The sequence below is a fragment of the Caloenas nicobarica genome, chromosome Z (genome assembly GCF_036013445.1).
Source record: "Caloenas nicobarica isolate bCalNic1 chromosome Z, bCalNic1.hap1, whole genome shotgun sequence".
In the NCBI taxonomy this organism is placed as follows: Eukaryota; Metazoa; Chordata; class Aves; order Columbiformes; family Columbidae; genus Caloenas; species Caloenas nicobarica.
In genome coordinates, this window is record NC_088284.1 from 107819858 (window position 1) to 107837409 (window position 17552).

General features: G+C 41.8%; 1 protein-coding gene across 1 annotated transcript in view; it reads left to right on the plus strand.

Annotated features, from left to right (window-relative positions):
- Positions 1-17552, plus strand: part of CACHD1 (cache domain containing 1) — a 104232-nt gene that overhangs the window by 39092 nt on the left and 47588 nt on the right. The window contains exon 3 of the mRNA XM_065655746.1: positions 6016-6164. Coding sequence (XP_065511818.1) covers positions 6016-6164 — 149 coding nt within the window. The remainder of the gene's footprint in view (positions 1-6015; positions 6165-17552) is intronic.

Consider the following 17552-nt stretch of genomic DNA (forward strand, 5'->3'; position numbering starts at 1 on the left):
ATTTGGCCTAAGTAGATATAAATAACTGTCTGAACACTGTAGGTAGTGTGATGAATTCGGAGCTGTCAGAGGAGAAAAACGAGGCCCCAGTGAAGCATAATTACTGTGGTTAAAAGCTCAACAGTGAAGTGGATAGAAGAATAATTGAGCACTTCTGTTTCATTAATAACCAGGTCTTTTAGCTCTAATGAATCACAAGCAATATAACCAGAGTTTTATGAGTAAGAGTAGTACATCGAACGGGATCGTCTTGAGCAAATGCAAACAAATGTAAGCAAATTAAATCCCCCGTCGCTCATTCCCGGGTTTGTCATTCATTAAGATTTTTTTAGCAACTGATACCCAAAGGCAATTAATTACGATTTTATGTCAGCTGGGATTTTTTTCTGCCAGACCACTGAATTGTTGTAGGGGGGATTTTTTTAATTTTTCTTTTTTTTTTTTGGATACCAAACTGTAAATAATGGCTTTCAGTTGGTTGAGAAGGTGAAAAACTACAGCTGTTGGCCTTCAGGCCTCACTATTTGATACACTTTCTTCATGCCACACGAGGAGTGGTTTACCTTTTGACATTAAACTGTTTACGCTTTTAAGGTCTACAGCCATAGAATTACTATTGTACGTACCAGATCAAACCTTTTTTGCTTTGAATAGGTTATTAAAAATTGGATGGTGGTTGCCAAAAATAACTTGGGTTCCCTTCCTGCGAGTTATTTCAGTATCAGGGAACTCGCATGCAATGTGAAACATAGCAGTGTGAACTAGTGATCTAAGTAATAATAAAGTGGAAGATGGTTGGTTTTATTAGGGGAAAATCTAGATTGGCCATTTTCAAGCAAGTCGGCATGTGTTCAGCGTCCTGCCCCACGTCTGGTTTCTGCCATATGGAGAAATTGAAACGGGGCTCCAAGGAGGGGACAATGACACCGTCTTGAGGACATTTAGCAGCTTCATGCCGAAAAGCCTTGATACATCGAATTCCGACAGAGAATTTGGAGCACAGCAGCAGCAACATCTCTGCAGACAGAAATTAATCATCGTTTCTTCTATTTCTGTCTGTCCATGCACCCTGAGGAAAGAAGCCGTAGCAAATAAAGTAATTAAATTAGTTGAAATAGTCAATTGTAAATATGTCTGTGTCAGCTGAAAGTCGCCTTGCTGGAATATTCCTGGGAATATTCGCTCCTGTTTGAAGGCTGGGAAGGACAGGGACAGAGGGAGGATTTTAATTTAGAATTAATGACATATGCCTTTTGTCATTAGGTTTTTCCTTTTTTAATGTATCCCCCTCTCTGTTTCACTCCTGTGCTTAGAGCTAGAAGACTGTCATTCCTGTTCTTTCTAGCTCATTCAGAGCCTAATTATCATGGATAAAAATAGCAATAATAACCCAGAGAATCAGTTTTATGTAAATCTGCTGTGAGCTGCTAAGAAGTCAAAGTTAGTCGGGAGGTTCAGGAACAGAATTGTGAGGTAAAACAGTGGTTTTTAATGATTTTCTGTAATAGGAATCTGTGGGGGCGCAGTAGCGCTAAGTTGTGGTACAGCGGGAGGAGTGGATGGTGAGGAGAGAGGCTTTCATTCCAGGTTCTTCTGGTTACAGGGGATTTAAAAATATAAATACTAACTCAATACTTTTCAAGGAGCCCAGCAGAGTTGAATTCCAGTCTGTGAGCCCGTTGTGGCATCTGTGCCTGTCAGCCTCATTGATACATATTTTATATACAGTCTTGAAAACATTAAAAATATCTTGGCTTTCAAGACACAGCCAGCAATAGAACGTGACCTTGGAGCTCTGCTTTCCCTCAGCGCTCCCCGAAAAGGGAAGAGGCTTCAGAGCTTTGAGGAGAACGAAGCTTGAAATAAAAGCTCGAGGGAGCGATGCAAATGAGACAAATGTCTCTGGGAAAATTAGAGGAGCTCAGTGATGTTGCGATGAAAGGTTGTCAGCGGGGCCGGTGCCGATTGAAGCGCATTACCCACGGGTGCTGCCGTCATCGGAACAGGTGGTACCGTCCAACCTGTCTGCAGACTGCAGCTGCCAAAAAAACCCCCCAAAATACAGAAGAATAGAGCTAATGGCTCCATTGTTCACGGCCAGCACTCACTTCTTATTGTTCGGTTCCTTAAAATTAAGGAGAAAAATACAGAAGTCTGAAAAAAGATGAGAGGAATGCCAAGCAAGGCTTCCCCCGCCCCACTTTGTTTTTAAAATGAGGTGAAGAGCACTTTGAGAATTAACTTGATGATAACAGCATTTTATGTCAGTCTCAAGGTATCCAGATTTATTTGAGTCTCCGTTAAAATGGGTGAATTTGAGCATTTCTGTGGGAGCAGGAAACGTCAGTCACCTCCCCAAGGGAATAGCGAGTGTGGGATGGGAGCTGCTCCCCTCCCTTTTCTGAGCCTGATTCGGGGCACGATTTTCCATTTTGCCTTAAAAATGTTTCAAACAATTACATTAGGACAGTTTCATAGTTCAAAGCTCTGTCCTTTCATTATGAGGTTTTGTAACGAGCGTGGTGTGGGTCTTGCATCCATCAGCACGCAACAGCTACTCAGCTCTGGGCAGGCTGAAAAATGAGGGCATATGTTGGAAAAAATAGTGATCTTTTGCTTGTAAACTTTATTTTTTTTTATTTAGAAAAATGAGAAGCTGATTTAAGCCTGCAGCTTTTATTCTGACAGGCTCCAGCAACCGAGCGTGTCACTTGGCAAACTGAATAATGATTCTGAGCTAATGATGTTTGTGTGCACGAGCATCGGTGAGGAGCCGGGAAGTATGTATTATTTTTTTTGCCATTGTTTTAATCACTGAGAACTGGAATGCCTGTTTGCTGTCATGGTTTTTTGTGCTCCAGTGAAGCCCAACTACGGCAGAAAGATTAAGTTAGTTTTGTTAGGCTTCATCCAGATTATACTTCTCAATTTGATGAATTAGAACCATTTGGTTTTAGTCATTTTTCAGCTGATTGGTGTGTTACCCTTAGGTTCGTAACGTGGTTTATTCATTGTAATCAATTTTCGATGGAAAATTGCTTTCGGATCATCTTGCCATTGGTGACTTTTTTGGGTTAGCTGGTTTTGAAGTGGTTTTGGCCGTTGGGAGTATTTCCTTGCTATCAGAGGGCAGGATTTTTAAGGCACTTCAGATGAGACAAACTCAGTTCTTCCAACCACGCTCATGTCCATGGAATAATGTCTGTGTAGCTCTGGGAGGCACCAGGTCCTTTGTGTCTCTGCCCTGATTGACAAGTTGGATCCCATTTAATAAAAGTAATGTAATGACTTTGAGCCGTTCAGAGGTTTTTAGATGGGAGACGCAGTTCAGGTACTGAACATTTGCTTTTTGTCAGGTTCTGAGCTATGGGATCTCCTGAAGAGCAGCTGTGTCGGATCTCCAGACTCCACACGGCAGGGTAAAATTCAAAGGCTGTGGGCTGATTTTATTGTTCAACCTGGAAGGTGAAAACTCATCAACCCCAAAACCTCGTCTCGTACAGCATTCGTTTACCAGAGAAAAGCAGCAATTCCCAACGAGAGTCCTTCTGCTCTGATGCTCCGTGTTCATTTTGTTACTGCTAATGATGGTTGCATGGTCCTTTTTTTCAGCAAAATTAAGCTCTCTCCCCTTTTTGTGACTTCAGGTATGGAAAGCAAGAAGGAAGTGTGTAGGTTTGAGTATCTCGTTTACGTGGTGCTCAAGTACAGGTATTTCATTTGCCCAAACTGAGAGAGGAACTGGGTAACCATGAAACTTAAATGCTTGAGTTTAGGAAATTTGGCTTGTGTATATTGGAAACCCTCCAGAAGAATGCACTTCTCAGGGACACATTTGAGCATTACAGTTGTAAAAAAAAAAAAAAGAAAGTTTACCAGAAAATAGAAAAAGAACTACCCAGCAGCTTATTATCCAACAACTGGGAGCAATTTACTAGTGTTGGATGCCTAACATGGAGGACCATTAGTAGTCTTCTGGTGCCTTGGCAATAAATCATTCTACAAAACTAATTAGGTATAATTCTGCAGGTCATTTGAGCAAGGTCGTATTAAAACCTGTGCTCCTAGGAGACCTGGTGTTGGGCTGCAGCATTTGCTGGGAACAATGGAGGCAAAAGCATTGCTGTTATCAGTGTGAGCCTCGTTATTCGCATAACAAAGTAAATCATGGTGAAATGTCCTGTTAATAATAGTTAGGAAAGACATTTGTCAGTCCAGGGGATGTGGAGCAACCGGCTGCGTTTCTCAGCACACAAATGTAGCGGCAGCATTAAATCATCCCCGTAGAGTTTGAGCGCACAGGGAGCAGCAGAGATGAGTGTTATGAATTAACGAGCTAAATTCAGCTCTGATAAAAGTGCAGAGATGCAAAATGAACTATTTCTGAGTATCCAATACTGCAATATATTGCTTAGAGATGATTCACTTCTGATGCGTCTGGCGGATGATTAAATGTAGTCAATATGGTGGTGTGAAAAGGATTCCGAGTGTGCCGGAGTAAATTTTGTATGTGCCTGATCCGTTTCATTAATTTCTCACTTGGAATGAAAGACCGGGGCAAAAGTCTCAATAAATGTTTCTTCTAAAACCCAATGCTTCCTAGTAACTGTGTTTACTGTCACGTTTGCTCAAATAACAGCCACAATATTTTCACTTTTAATTTTCCCCTGCAAAGTCATTAGCGAGGCTCGTTGTGAAGTGCCTAATGAACTCGACACAAACGAGCTCTTACCCGACAGAACAGCAGCTTCGCTCGGCCCGTGCTGTGTCACACCGGCTGGAACCTGCCAAGTACCCAATATTGCAAAGAGTCTTTGATTTTTTTTAATTTTTATTTTTAAGAAACATTTAAAGAGAAGGGCTGAAGTACCCAATTTTCTGTTTCTAAAATTAGACTTACTTTTTTTTTTTTTTTTTTTAAAGGCCTGAGAATTGCTGGGGAGGGATGACAGTCTGTTAGTTTTCACTTTGTGAAAGGAGAGAAATACAATCATCTGCTCTTAGAAGAAATAGTGTAACTTCTAAACCTTGTCCTGCCTTCTTTGGAGGGACCTCTGACAACAAAAGGCTTGCAGAAGAATTTCACCTGTGCAGGCAATTGTCATTATTTTCTTACTCTTATGATGCCAATTACAGATTTTTCATGTTGTTGTTCAAGTTTGTGATTAAAACTGTTGTGGCTGATGACTGGCCACAGTGAGCCACTAGATCGATGAAGAAAATCCCTGGGAAGATGCTGAGCTGAGAGCCTGCGCTGCCCCCAGGAAATACAAAGAAAAAAACCAAGTACTAGGATGGCTTATTTGGCCCAAATCTCACTGAGGGGAACTACATGAAAGGAGCTGTGAAGTATTTCCGCTCAGATCCACCTGGCTGAGGAGGCTGTTCGTGAACAGAGAAATATCCGGGGATTTGGGGTTTCCTGGATCCTGATTTTTTTTTCCCTAAACAGACTCGGTGCACTGGCGGATGTGCTGCTGGCTCTTGGCTCCTGGAGCAGCCAGAGATTTCTCTGTCGGTGAGGTCTTCTGAAATACTGTTATTTGGGCTTTCCTGAAGTGTGCATTGATAAAACTTCTTAAAACTGACTTGTGGTCTGTTTATTTTAGTCTCCATCGTGTCCTCGTCAGGCCTTGCAAAAGCATCATACTGGGGGTGTGGGGATTCAGTGGGGAGCCGGCAGCGCAGGTAGAGTCACGTCCAGGTCTCAGTTCTTGATGAAAGGGAAACTCGATGAAATGAAAATTTCACTTGTCATACGTGCAAAACTCTCTGTTCAAGTACCCATTGCTAGATGGCAAACGTATTTCATCTTTTTTGTATAGACTGCTTTCTGTGGCCAATTGTATTAATTACTTGACTTCACAGGGCTTAAGCCACCAAACTAGGAGTACAATGAGCAAAGCAGACAACTATTACCTTTAACATACACAGTTTTGACTTACAATTTGAGTTGGTTAATAAAGAACAGGATAATACAGAGAAACTGACTTATTTTTTACCTTTTTTTTTCAGTTGGCAAAAAAAATTCGTGAGAAATTTAACCGTTACTTGGATGTTGTGAATCGTAACAAGCAAGTGGTGGAAGCATCGTACACGGCTCATCTCACATCGCCCTTGACTGCGATCCAGGACTGCTGTACTATTCCACCGTCTATGATGGAGTGAGTATTAAATTCTGAAATTACTTGTGCTGTCATTTAAGATGTGAAGGAACAAGGTGATTTCTTTGCCAAATACCTTGTGTTTTCTTGGTAACTCTGAAAAAGGGGGAAGACCATACTCCAAAGGTGCTTCGTTATCTTGTCCTCATATTCTTTTGCATTTCTGCTGTGCACACATTTAATGAGGAGCTCTAAACAAGAACTGAGACTCAGCTGTGATGGATTGTAAAATGAAACAAAAAGGAAAATAGTTTGTTCAGCTCCTAATTGCATGGAATAGTCTTCTTAACAAAATGAGTCTGTCTATACCCAAGATACCATTTTTGCATCAAGACACTGCTCACCCTGAATAACTCTTCTGAAGCTGGTCATGGGACTTATTATTTTCCTTTGAAGTGCAGTAACCAACATCACGAGTTGGCCAGTACATCACATGCTAAAAATTGCATTACAGTTTAATCAGGTTGACATACTGCTGAAATTGAGGACATTGCTTGGAAATTAAATTTGTTCGTTTTCAATTTGGTTTGATTTAAAATAAAGGAGTTTCAAATGGTCTAAATCCAGGCAGTTGGTTGTCTTTAATCATGTTTTATTTTGCTGCGTATTTGAAGAAACTTCTTTGGGTTTCCTAATTGTAGGGAGGTGTGATGGGTGGTCTGATTTTTCCAACAGAAGTATAATATTTTCTTTTAAATGCTCAACATTTTAAACATTTACCTCCATATGTGCTAGAAGAGAACAAGAGTAACTTTCAGTTTATGCAGAGCTTGATTACAGAGTAGATTTTCATTGTTTATATCTCAGCCTGATTTAAAACCATTTTAGAGAGAGGAAGGTAACTTGGGTAATAAATATGAAAAGCAGTTTCTGCGATCTAGCTCGGTAAGACAGCCCTTCCCTTAATGCCAGCGTGCTTTCATCTCTTCTGAAGTACGGCATCAACCTTTGTTTATGTAAGGATTTAAAACGTTCCCTGCATTCAAATACGCGGTATGAATCTGGGGGTGGAGAAAAAGGCCACTTGCTTCTTTTGTGTTTGTCTGGATTGACATCAAAGTAAGAACTCTGGCTGGGGTTAAGGCTCAGGTGGCCCCAAAGAACAGGGTCCCTTGCTGGGAGGTAGATTTAGTGCTCTGGGTGCAGTTCCAGCGTAAAAAGCTGGTGCATCTGGTGCTCAACGGCCAGACTGTCGGCAGCGTTAGCAGAAAGGTCCGGAATCAGTTGAGGATGCAAATCTTTCTGCCCTCTGATCTCTCCGTGCAGGAACCAGTAACACCTTCCGAGCAAGGGGTGAAGAGAAGGAGGAATGAGATTTATAATCCCCTTGTCAGTATTGCGTAATTTCTCATTAAAAAAAAAGAGAGGTCTGCTCTTAGCCTGGAAACTTTCATGAATTTCCTTTCACTTTGTCCTCCAAAATTCTCTAGCTCGGAAGTCCTTTAGAAATGTCTTTGCCCATGGTGGACTTGCATAAGGATCCTTCACTGTAAATGCTTTGAAAAAACAAACCGGAGGTCACAGCTGGCAAAGCAGAGAGGCGAATATTCTATTTGCAGAGCTCCTCATTCAGGCTCTACAATATGATTCTCCTTATTAAGTTACTTGGCTTGATAATATTAAATCTGCTAAAGTGGTTCCCAGACCAGTCTATCAGTCTGCGGGATCTTCTGGACGGCACTTCAGCGAGACGCAGTCGAATGTACGTGGTTGGAGAACGGCGACTTATCAGACCTTCTGAAATACACCCACTGCTGTCTGTAGGAAACTGGCTGCAAGTCATGCAGAGAAACAATGTAAAAACACGTTTCTCTTGTGAAACTTAACTTCAGAGTTGTTATTGGTGCTGTGCTTTGTTAATTGTCCCGTTGTCTAAGTACTTCTGCTCAAAGTTGTCAGCTACCACAACAGCTTGTCCTCATCTCCCCACTTCTCCAGAAAAAGAGATTGGTTTTTAATAGAAATCTCAAAAATAGGGTAGCCTTCTTTCTAAGCAGAAGCTTTCTGTTGAAATTAAAAGATGAGACGCTTGTCAGGATCCCCGTTGGGCACCTCTCGGCCTGGTTGAAGGGGGGAAAGCAGCGTGCAGGGTGAGTGGCTTTGCCAGCAGGCGGAACTGAAATCACTGATAGCGCTTTTTTTTTGTCCAAAGAGATACATAAACCGAGATTTTGGACGGGAAATACTAGAAGTTAAGACACCTACCTTAATGGTCAGGGTTTGGGGACTTGTATGTATGTGTGTTTGAACATGGATTTAGAACTTATTTGTAAAACACAGACACAAATATCTCCCACCCGGATATTTTGATCGTATTTTGAAGGCTATTGATTTACTTGCTTCCACCTTTAATTTTGGACTAACTTGGTCTGGCTACGAAGAAGTCTGCACCCGTGAGGAGTTAAATTAGGTGTGGTTTTGCTGGTGACAGCTTATCCTTGGCGTTTAAAAGACGTGTCTTAGTGTTGGGCACAAGTGTCCTGGAGTTAGAGCAACAGTAATTAGAATAGTTTGCTTTAGAGCATTTAGTAGCTGCTGCTGTAGAAGAGATCACATTGAAAAAGACACAGATTTGGCTGTGCTATTTGCTGTTTTCAGGAAATAACTTTGCTTTAAATTGTAACTGAAAATGCATGTGTCCTTAGGGCTATGGTTTTTCTTCTGGGAGGGTTGTGAAATATTTGTGTTACAACTGCTTAACTCTGTGCGTTCTTTTTCTTGGTGTAGGGAGGTATTTCATCATGTGGCCTCTTTCCTTGAGTAAACATTTGGCGCAAGCACAGTGTCAGAAGCGCAGTATCTTCAGGCTGTAATTTTAAGGTAGATTTAAAGGCATGTCCCGCAATATTTAAGGTTGTTTATCGTGCGGTGTTCAGCCTCTAAACGCACGATGGCGTTTGTAAATCTGGGGTACTTCATGTTGTCAGGCAATTCCTCCATCAGCCTTTACCCCCCTGTCTAGCTTAGTGATGCTGCTTTCGGAATGCAGCGGGTTTGTTTTGGAAAAATTATGTGGGAAGGTGTTTGCACCATCCATGTAAAGTAGAAGTAATGAACTGTTGTGGAGAGAGAGGATTTATTCTGAGGGGTTTTTGATGGCTTGGTATCTTTGTTTAGTTTATATTGTTGTTAGCATTCACAAAATGATCCATGTGGGGCCTTGTATTTGCTTGTATTTATGGTGAAAATCTAAGCATTTGCTTAGAAGACAGTTTGCCGTGTTGGTCAACATAAACGGTGAGAATACCACACCTGGTGACTATAAACAACACAAAATAGGACTGACAAAGCACCAACTGGGATATAAAATGAACTTGGCATTTAAATTGCTCGTTTAGTTGAGTGGCGAGATATGACAAGGAAAACAGTATTTATTTTATTGCCATTGTGTGGTGTTGGCTTTACAGTGAAGAGCCCAAATGAGTAAGTTTCCACGTGACTGTGATTCCAGTCCATAGTGACTAATTCCGCATTAAAATGAACAGCCTGACCGTGCTTTCAGTTGCGATATTGTACCCAACACACGCCAGCCTAACTGGGGTAAGTACCAGCAATCATGTGTTTGTTCTCCCCACCGAGGCAGGTTTGTGCAGTGGAACTACCTTGGTTTGGAAAGCGGTGAAAATAAATAAATCGGAACATGCAAAACCAGCTCGATGAAGCAGTGCAGTTAGTGGCTATTGAGTGGTTTTGGCCAGGGATTTTTCCATGGGCCTTAATTCAACATTTAATCATACTCTTAGCTCATCTGGTTTAGCAGAGTGTTTAAGCATGTGCTTGTGTAGATGGATCTGGGTGATATTTGTGTCCATGGGGTCGGACCCAGGGCCCTGCTGCTTTCCCAGAGCAGCTGCCAAGGGCATCGCTCCAACCAGACACAGTTAATATGGATAAAGAACTGTGGGCTCTGAGCCAAACAGATGAGTGAACTGATGGGAGATAAGGAAAATGGATGTCAAGTGTTATGCACCTTCTCATCCTTGAAGAAACCCCTGCTCAAAAAGTCGTTGTGTTTCCTCACTAAAAAGCTGCTGAAAAAAACCTGAGAAACAGATTTCATGCAGTCATTCCCTGTCACGATTGAATTGGGCGGCTATTTACAAGACAATGTTTTAATTAAAAGCATCTTCCTTCTTAAGAGGATAAATACCTTTGCGTACAAGACGGTGTCTCCTGTTCGTCATGCCCGAGATGCTTTGTTCCCGAGAAAGCCCTGGGTAGGTCGTTAGGAGTTCTTGGAACTGAAGTGGCCTGATGTGCGTGGGGCGCGGATGGGGCTATAGGAGAGTGTCGGCAAGAGGGAAGGGGAAAGAATAAACGGTGTTTATTTAGCAGAGGTACTGAGCACCTGCAGCTTCCCTGCACCTTCACTGGGAACTTCAGGGATACGTGTCCCTTGTGAAAAGTGTCTAAATAGGGACTTAAGAAACGAGTTTCGGGAAACGGGTTTGGAAGCATTAGGTTTGCGTGGGGCTGTAACTTTGCAGGCCTGCGTGATCTGACTCGGGAAGGACAACTGAAAAAGCTTTCTCCCTAAAGATAGTGTCGGACTGGATGGCAACGTGCAGATCAATTAGGTGTTTTATAGTGAATATTTGCAGATGAAAGAAAATCACACTCTTTCCACGCAAAAAGAAAGGGTATGTCTGGTGATACATGTAATGCTTGAGTGTTCAAGGTGCCTTTTTTTGGGAGAAGCTGTGATTGAGGCTGGCTGGCTCTTGTAGGAAAGTAGGTTTGTGTAGTTCCAGTTTTGCCAGGTAGGTTAAAGTTACGTTCACACGACAAGTCCAAGTGAAGGCGCAGTGGAAAATGTACCTCTCAGAGCTGGTGCCATGGAGTGCACTCCAGTGGTTTTCTGGACATAGAAACCCGTGCAGATCTGCAGTAAGATCACCACAAAAGAGGCGGTAGCTGCTTCTTCAGATGCATTAATGAGGAAACATGCAGCTGCCTTCATTAGTGCTCCTGCTCCTACTGCTGGAATATCTCTTTCAATGTGGCTGGAAATGTATTTTTCTTCTTTATTTACTATGCTGATAAGAGCTTAGGGAATGCGTTTATCGAAATTTGTGAAAGGAGATGGAATGGAGAAATATTTGTTGGTAAAACATACTACTTGGCAGTGTTGCGTTACAAACATTAACAGGCGCTATTTGACTAAGTGAGTTTACAAACCTATTTTTGAAAATCATTTACTCCCTGACTGTGATACCACCTTCAGAAGTGGTCTGTTTTTTTCTTTTTTAAACAGATGGTTAAATATTTGCTAACGCGGTTCGGTTTTATCGCAGCTCTTTCGGTGTTTATCTTCCCTCTCCGGAGCAGTTAAGTGGGAGATAATGGGAATCCCATCCAGTTCCTTCAGTTGCCGCAGTATCTGCAGAGCTGCGCTTGCACAGGAGGGGTGGGTGGGCCAAACGAAAGGAAATTTAAGATGTATATTTGCTATTCTTGCAGAGAATCAGGCAACCGTAACGCACGTGGGTTTCTGGAAAATGTAGAGGGCATGCATAGTGCTCATCTTGGCGTGACCTTGTCGTGTCCATAAACCGTAGCAGGTATTTAGGAAATTGCTCTCTTGAACGTTTTACTTCATGAATGCGGCCGAGTTCCTCGTGAAAAGGTGGGGTTTGGAATAGTTTACATTGCTGGGTTGCAGCCCACCTTCCAGTTTTTACATCTTTACACCTGAGAGCGAGTCTGCTTTGACTTTTTCAAGCAGTAGTTGAAATAACTGGGATAACTTCCCAGAAGAAACTGGTGAACTGAATCATCAGTTGCTTTTCCTGTTGAATTTATTCATAAAATCATTGTTTTCCAGCAGTCTGTTTAGATGCAGTGGGAACCGTATATTTAAGTATTTATTTAAGTATGTAACGTATGAGTGAAAATCTTGCCTCACAATCAAGAAAACATGCCTAGATGTGAATTTCAAAGGAAATGATGAATTTTCAATGAATTTATGTAATTCCATTTGCATACTAAAATCAGCTTTAAATTTGTATGGACAGAAAGGGAGGGGAAAAATGAGTCTAAAAACCATGAGAACCCCTTGGTAGCTGCTCAAGTGTCATTTTTATCTGCAGCTCCCTCGTTTTCCCCTAAACTGAAACTGTACAAAAGAGGTTGATTTACACTGTAAATTCAGGCCGAACAAAATCCAATTGGAACTCACTTGAGCGCTGTTTTGATGTAAGATTCAAAGCTCCTGCAAATTTATTTTATCTTCTACACTTGCTGATCTCCTGCTTGTAAATCCTGTTGAAGGAGAATAAAAATGAGCGCGGCCCGATGGGAATTTAATGTCTGAAGTTCAAAGCGGTTTGCACATCAGAGCCGACGTCAATCAAGTGAACATCTTGCAAGCAAGGCAGGGAGCGCGTTTCTCCATGGGGAGGAGATCAAAGTGGGAGTCGCGGCTCTGTTTGCTCCCTCGGGATGCGGCTTCGATCGCTTGTTCATTAAAGTGGATCCAGAAGGAAAAGCTTTTTTGGAGAGAGGCAGGGAAAGGGCGATGAGGTGAGGGGGCCTGTCTTGAAACTGAATTTCAGCCAATGTCTTTAGCTCTTGTTTAAGTAAGAACAAAAACTAATTACGTCTAAGCCAAGTTTTGCTGGTTTTTATTGTTATTTTGGACTTCCCAAGTGTTGGTGTGACCACCTACAGCATTTTGGGCCGAATCTCCAGGGAGACCTCGGTCAGACATCGTCGCTGTCGTCCCCCTTGTTCGTAGTCGTGCTGCTGGCAGAAGTGGGAGACAGTGGGAACAATTAAGTCCACTTTCTGCAGAGAAAGGGTGGTGATCAGCGCTTGTCTGCAAATCTCAACTTATTAATGGGTTTGATTTTTTTAACTTCTTCCAAAGCAAGTGATGGGAAGATTTGTACAGTTTGAAACTTGTGTGGGAAATGTGCAAGGTATAAATACATCGTAGTAAAAGTAAACCCAGCAGTTATAGCCAAGAATATAAGCATTTAACGTAAATGCCACATGGCAGTGTTGAGGCTTTTATTGTTGAATATTGGCAAATAGCTTAGTAGTGCATTCGGAATTGAAATGACTTAGAGGCACCCAAAAGAAGCACATGGAAAATTTTCCACTGTAATTAGAATGATCACAAATGTTGTGATGGAAATTCGCCACAGTGCTGCCTTTGCCCAGTTTCTGGTGGTGGTTTTTTTGAGCATGTTCGTTTGCGATGGGAGCTGGTCTCGTCTCAAGGTCCTTATATCATGGAACCAGTCACGCTTTAAAAATACTATCTATTGCAAGGTGTAAAAAGTCAGTTTTAAGGCAAACTGCACCTGAAGAGAGATCTGCAGTAGGTATCCCACATATCCCAGGCTTTAATTTATGGGGTTTAAGACAATTCTTCTTCTGCACGTTGTATTTATATCCTTTTCCCATTAACTATGTTCTCTTTTTGCTACTTGTGTGCTGTAGCAAGAGAAGGAGGACTGGCTGGGCTGCAGGAATTTTTTTTCTTTCCTTTCCCAGCTCTACTGCAAATTATTTAGGCACCCATGTCTTCATTTGCCTGATGGGTAACATAATGCTTGCTTGCTGAGAGAAGCTGAGGTGCTTTGTTGATTTTTGCGTTTAAAGTGCTTTGACATGCTCCAGTAAACAGAGCGATGTGAGTGGGGCGTTTATGGCAGAAACACTGATCCCCGTGGCGATCAGCGTGGGGCCGCAGGAGCACCCGTGCTGGGTGAGAATAATCACTTGATTTTTGCCTTTCTGGAAGGCATGCCGAATTGGGCCTTGTGTTCTGCCTGAAACCCCCTCTTAATATCTGTCATGACCGAGAGACCTAAAATAATTTGGCAGCTTTGTGTGTATGAAGAAGTGACGTAGCAATACACTCAACACTTCGATTCAAGATACGTAAAACCTTTCCGCCGGGTAATTTAAAGCAAGTAGTTTGGGCAGTGTGAGAACTGCGTGTCAGGGTGCACGTGTCACTTTGGGTAAGTGTGAGCGGTGGCTTTCGGCATAAAATAAAATCGAGAGGAATATTCCAGATGCTTTTGAATTAAACCCCAGCATTGACTGCCCGTGTTCTGAGACATGAATAACGTCAGTTGATAACAAGGTATCCTGTTGCCATCACTAATAGATTTTGATGGGAGCACTGGGACAATTAGCTAACATCCTGAAAAGTCATCGTCTTTCCCTAAGAGTTTGTTCTTTATTTCTCGGAAATATTTCTTTAGCGTGGAGGTGCTTAATTTGCAGCTGCTAGCTCGTCTCCATCTGGTTTTGCCCAAAGATAAACACAGTTTTTGTGAAATCCAACCTTTATGAATCAATCTTAGTCTTAAGATTCTTTAGCCAACAAAAAAATCAACAGCATTTTTGCTTGCTTGGTAGGAACTTTAATTTTTTGAAGCGGTTACATTTTAATGGGGATAGGAAGAGCCACAGCCTTGATCCGAGATCTGCGTTCCTGCGGAGCGTCGAGTCTTTTCCTTGGTGGAGACGCCTTTGGGGAGTTTTCAGAGCAAGTTGCCAGTGATTTCAAGCAGCAGCTCCCGGCAGAGCGGCTGAGCCCGCGCGGAGCTCCACGTGGCCACGGCTTGGCTGCTTTTGGTGTCTGCCGTAGCATCTCCGCTTTGTCTTCCAGCCTGGTGAGTTGGGCTCTGAACAAGAGGACAAGAGGCCTTTCTGGCTGCCTGTCCGTCCGTTTTTTTCTCTCTCTTCCTTGCCATGAAGAGCGTGGATGATGCAGAAGATCGTCAAAAGCTCTTTGCCCCAAGCCGAGTCTTGAACCAAACCACCAGCGCCGACGGAGCACTGGTGATGATGCTGTTCTGGATAAAATGCCAAAGCACCAGCATCTGCATCCAGTGAGGAAGCCCAGAACTTTGTGTAGAGCAAGGAGTTGTGTTGCCTGTTCTTGTTCCCACTGTTGTTTTCATTTCGCTCATCGCTGAGGGGTTTGGATGTGTTGAGCAGCTGCCACAATTAAAGATATTTCTTTGGTGATGACCAAATTCACAATGACATGAGTTAGGTGGGGACGGAGGAGAGCGAGTGGAGTTACACGTGTGTGTTTACTTACGGTCACCCGACTGTGTCAAAAAACTGAGGTATGTAAAATATTTGAAAAGAGGTAAGAGAGAGGATTTGTGTACAGACTGCTCTGGGACTCCTGGATGCAAAAACTTGCACTATCCAGGTGCATTTGCAAATCCGCTATAAAAATACAACCTAAAAATGTATTTTTCCCCCAGTATTTATAGATCTATATTAAAAACAATGACCAAAATTGATAGAGCTATGTTTAAACTGCATTTATTCTATGTAATTTTAAAGCGTATGGAGGGCAGTTAATTGTTTCCATATATACATGACTCCTTTTTTTTCTTCCTCAAGTCTAGGCTTGAGAAGGGATCAAAAAATGCTGGTGCCTTAGTAACTCTGGTCCCTGGTAGTCTCATCTTTAAGAATAACACAGTTAAAGATGCATGTACTCTTTATGGATATAGATGAAACTAATTTTAAAGCACGCCAGTTTAAGGAGGCATTGTTTTCATTGATATTTCTGTGTGGCATTGAAGATATTTAGTAGTCAATAATGATCACTTTTTGCTTATGCAAAAAATTAGTTTGATTAGAGTTTCTTCAAATGGAGCCTCTAGTCTGAGCTCCAGATCTGTAAAATGAGACTTCTTGTGACTCTGCAGGAATCATAACATTTAGTCTGATGTTAAGACCAAAGAAGTCAGTGTCTAAGGTTTTGTTCTGCATTTGTATAAAAGACTATTTTACTTCCTTGCGATTCGGAAAATCATTAAAGAGTTTAATAGTAAGTTCTCAGGAAATGACACCTAAACTCCTCCCAGGAGCATTTATCTGGTTTTGTAACACTAAAATTTCCGAAGGTGGATCCAGTCACCTACGGAGGTGGTAATCCTGAGCCTATTAACAAATATTTTTCTTTTTCTTAGTTAGTTTTCACTTCCAAGTCATCAAGATTTTCCTGCGTCCCGCCCGTGAAGATCCCATAACCCGAGAGATGGAGGCTCTCGGCAAATTATGGTTGGACTCGATGATTTTAAGGGTCTTTTCCAGCCAAAATGGTTCTGCGCTAAATCCTGCATCTGGCTGACTCGGGGTAGCTGCAGCTCCCCATAGGATGAAATTATTTTGAATTGGGCTGAAAGAAAATAGATTGGATTAGGAGAGTTTTGGTTTGCTTAAGAAGCCTTGCTTCCTGTAGTCAGAACTTGAAATTTCCTGGTGGTAACCAGTTCCATGTGTCTGCGGGTTTTGTTTCTGCTAATTGTTGTTTTAAGGGGATGATTTGGAACCACATTGTTTTATTGTCTGTTTGTGTCTGCAAACCCCAGCCCTTACAGCAAACGCACTGTAAAGACACAACCAGAAAACCGGTCTCGTCCCATTCTTACTGGGCCCCACATTTGAAGTAGTCGCACTTTGCTGGATTTCAATTTCTCAATTAAAATCCTCAACCAGAAGAACGGTGCTCGTTTTTCATACCACTGTTGCATGCGATATTTCAGGCTTCCGCTGTGCGATACGTAATGGTACACAAATATATGCTATGTGTATGAAAAAATGTAACATCAGTTTAAGCCATTAAATGCAGTTGACAGGAAGAAACTAAAGTAAGAATATATAATATAAGTGTGCATGGAGGTAAATGGAAAGCATTCGAATGGCACTGAGTGATGTATAGATATAAGCCGGTGATTGACGCGCCGTTAATATGAAGTTGCTCAGTATCTTTTGATGTATCTTGTTTTGTGTAATTTGCTGGTTTAGCCTTGACGGTGTCGAACAAACCCCTTCCGTGCCCAGTTTCTCTCCAAGGCTCGTTTCCGATCAGTTTTGGTGCCAGAAAGGCTGGTTAAGGCTTTTCACCCAGACCTCGCTTGCAGTTTCTTGTCATTTCTTCGGTAGGAAGTAAACAGGTTGTTTTTTTTTTTTTTAAGTACTAGAATAATCACGCTATAAGTCAAATGTCATCAGAATGTTTGAAGTCACAAAAACATTAACAAAAACTGACCTACGTGATACAAAACCGCATTTAAGTCCTTGAAAGCTTCAGAAGTGTTTCAAGTTATTTGTAGCCCTTTAAAACCATTTTTATTTAAATTTCGTTAATGCATTGGTTTCATTATATAGTCATTAGAACTATGCACTAGAATATTTTTTTCGCATTAGAGCTATGAATGTAATTGAATTATTTAACCTAACCAAAATGCAACGTAACTTCAGACTGTCAAGTTCCTTCCACTGTTTGGAGTGTAAATCCTCAAGTTTTGGTACAGAAAACAGGTTTACAATTGCTCTGTTAGATCTTTTTCATAGACATAAAGCTTATCCTCCCTAGTTTTGGGTGTCACAATGTTGCCC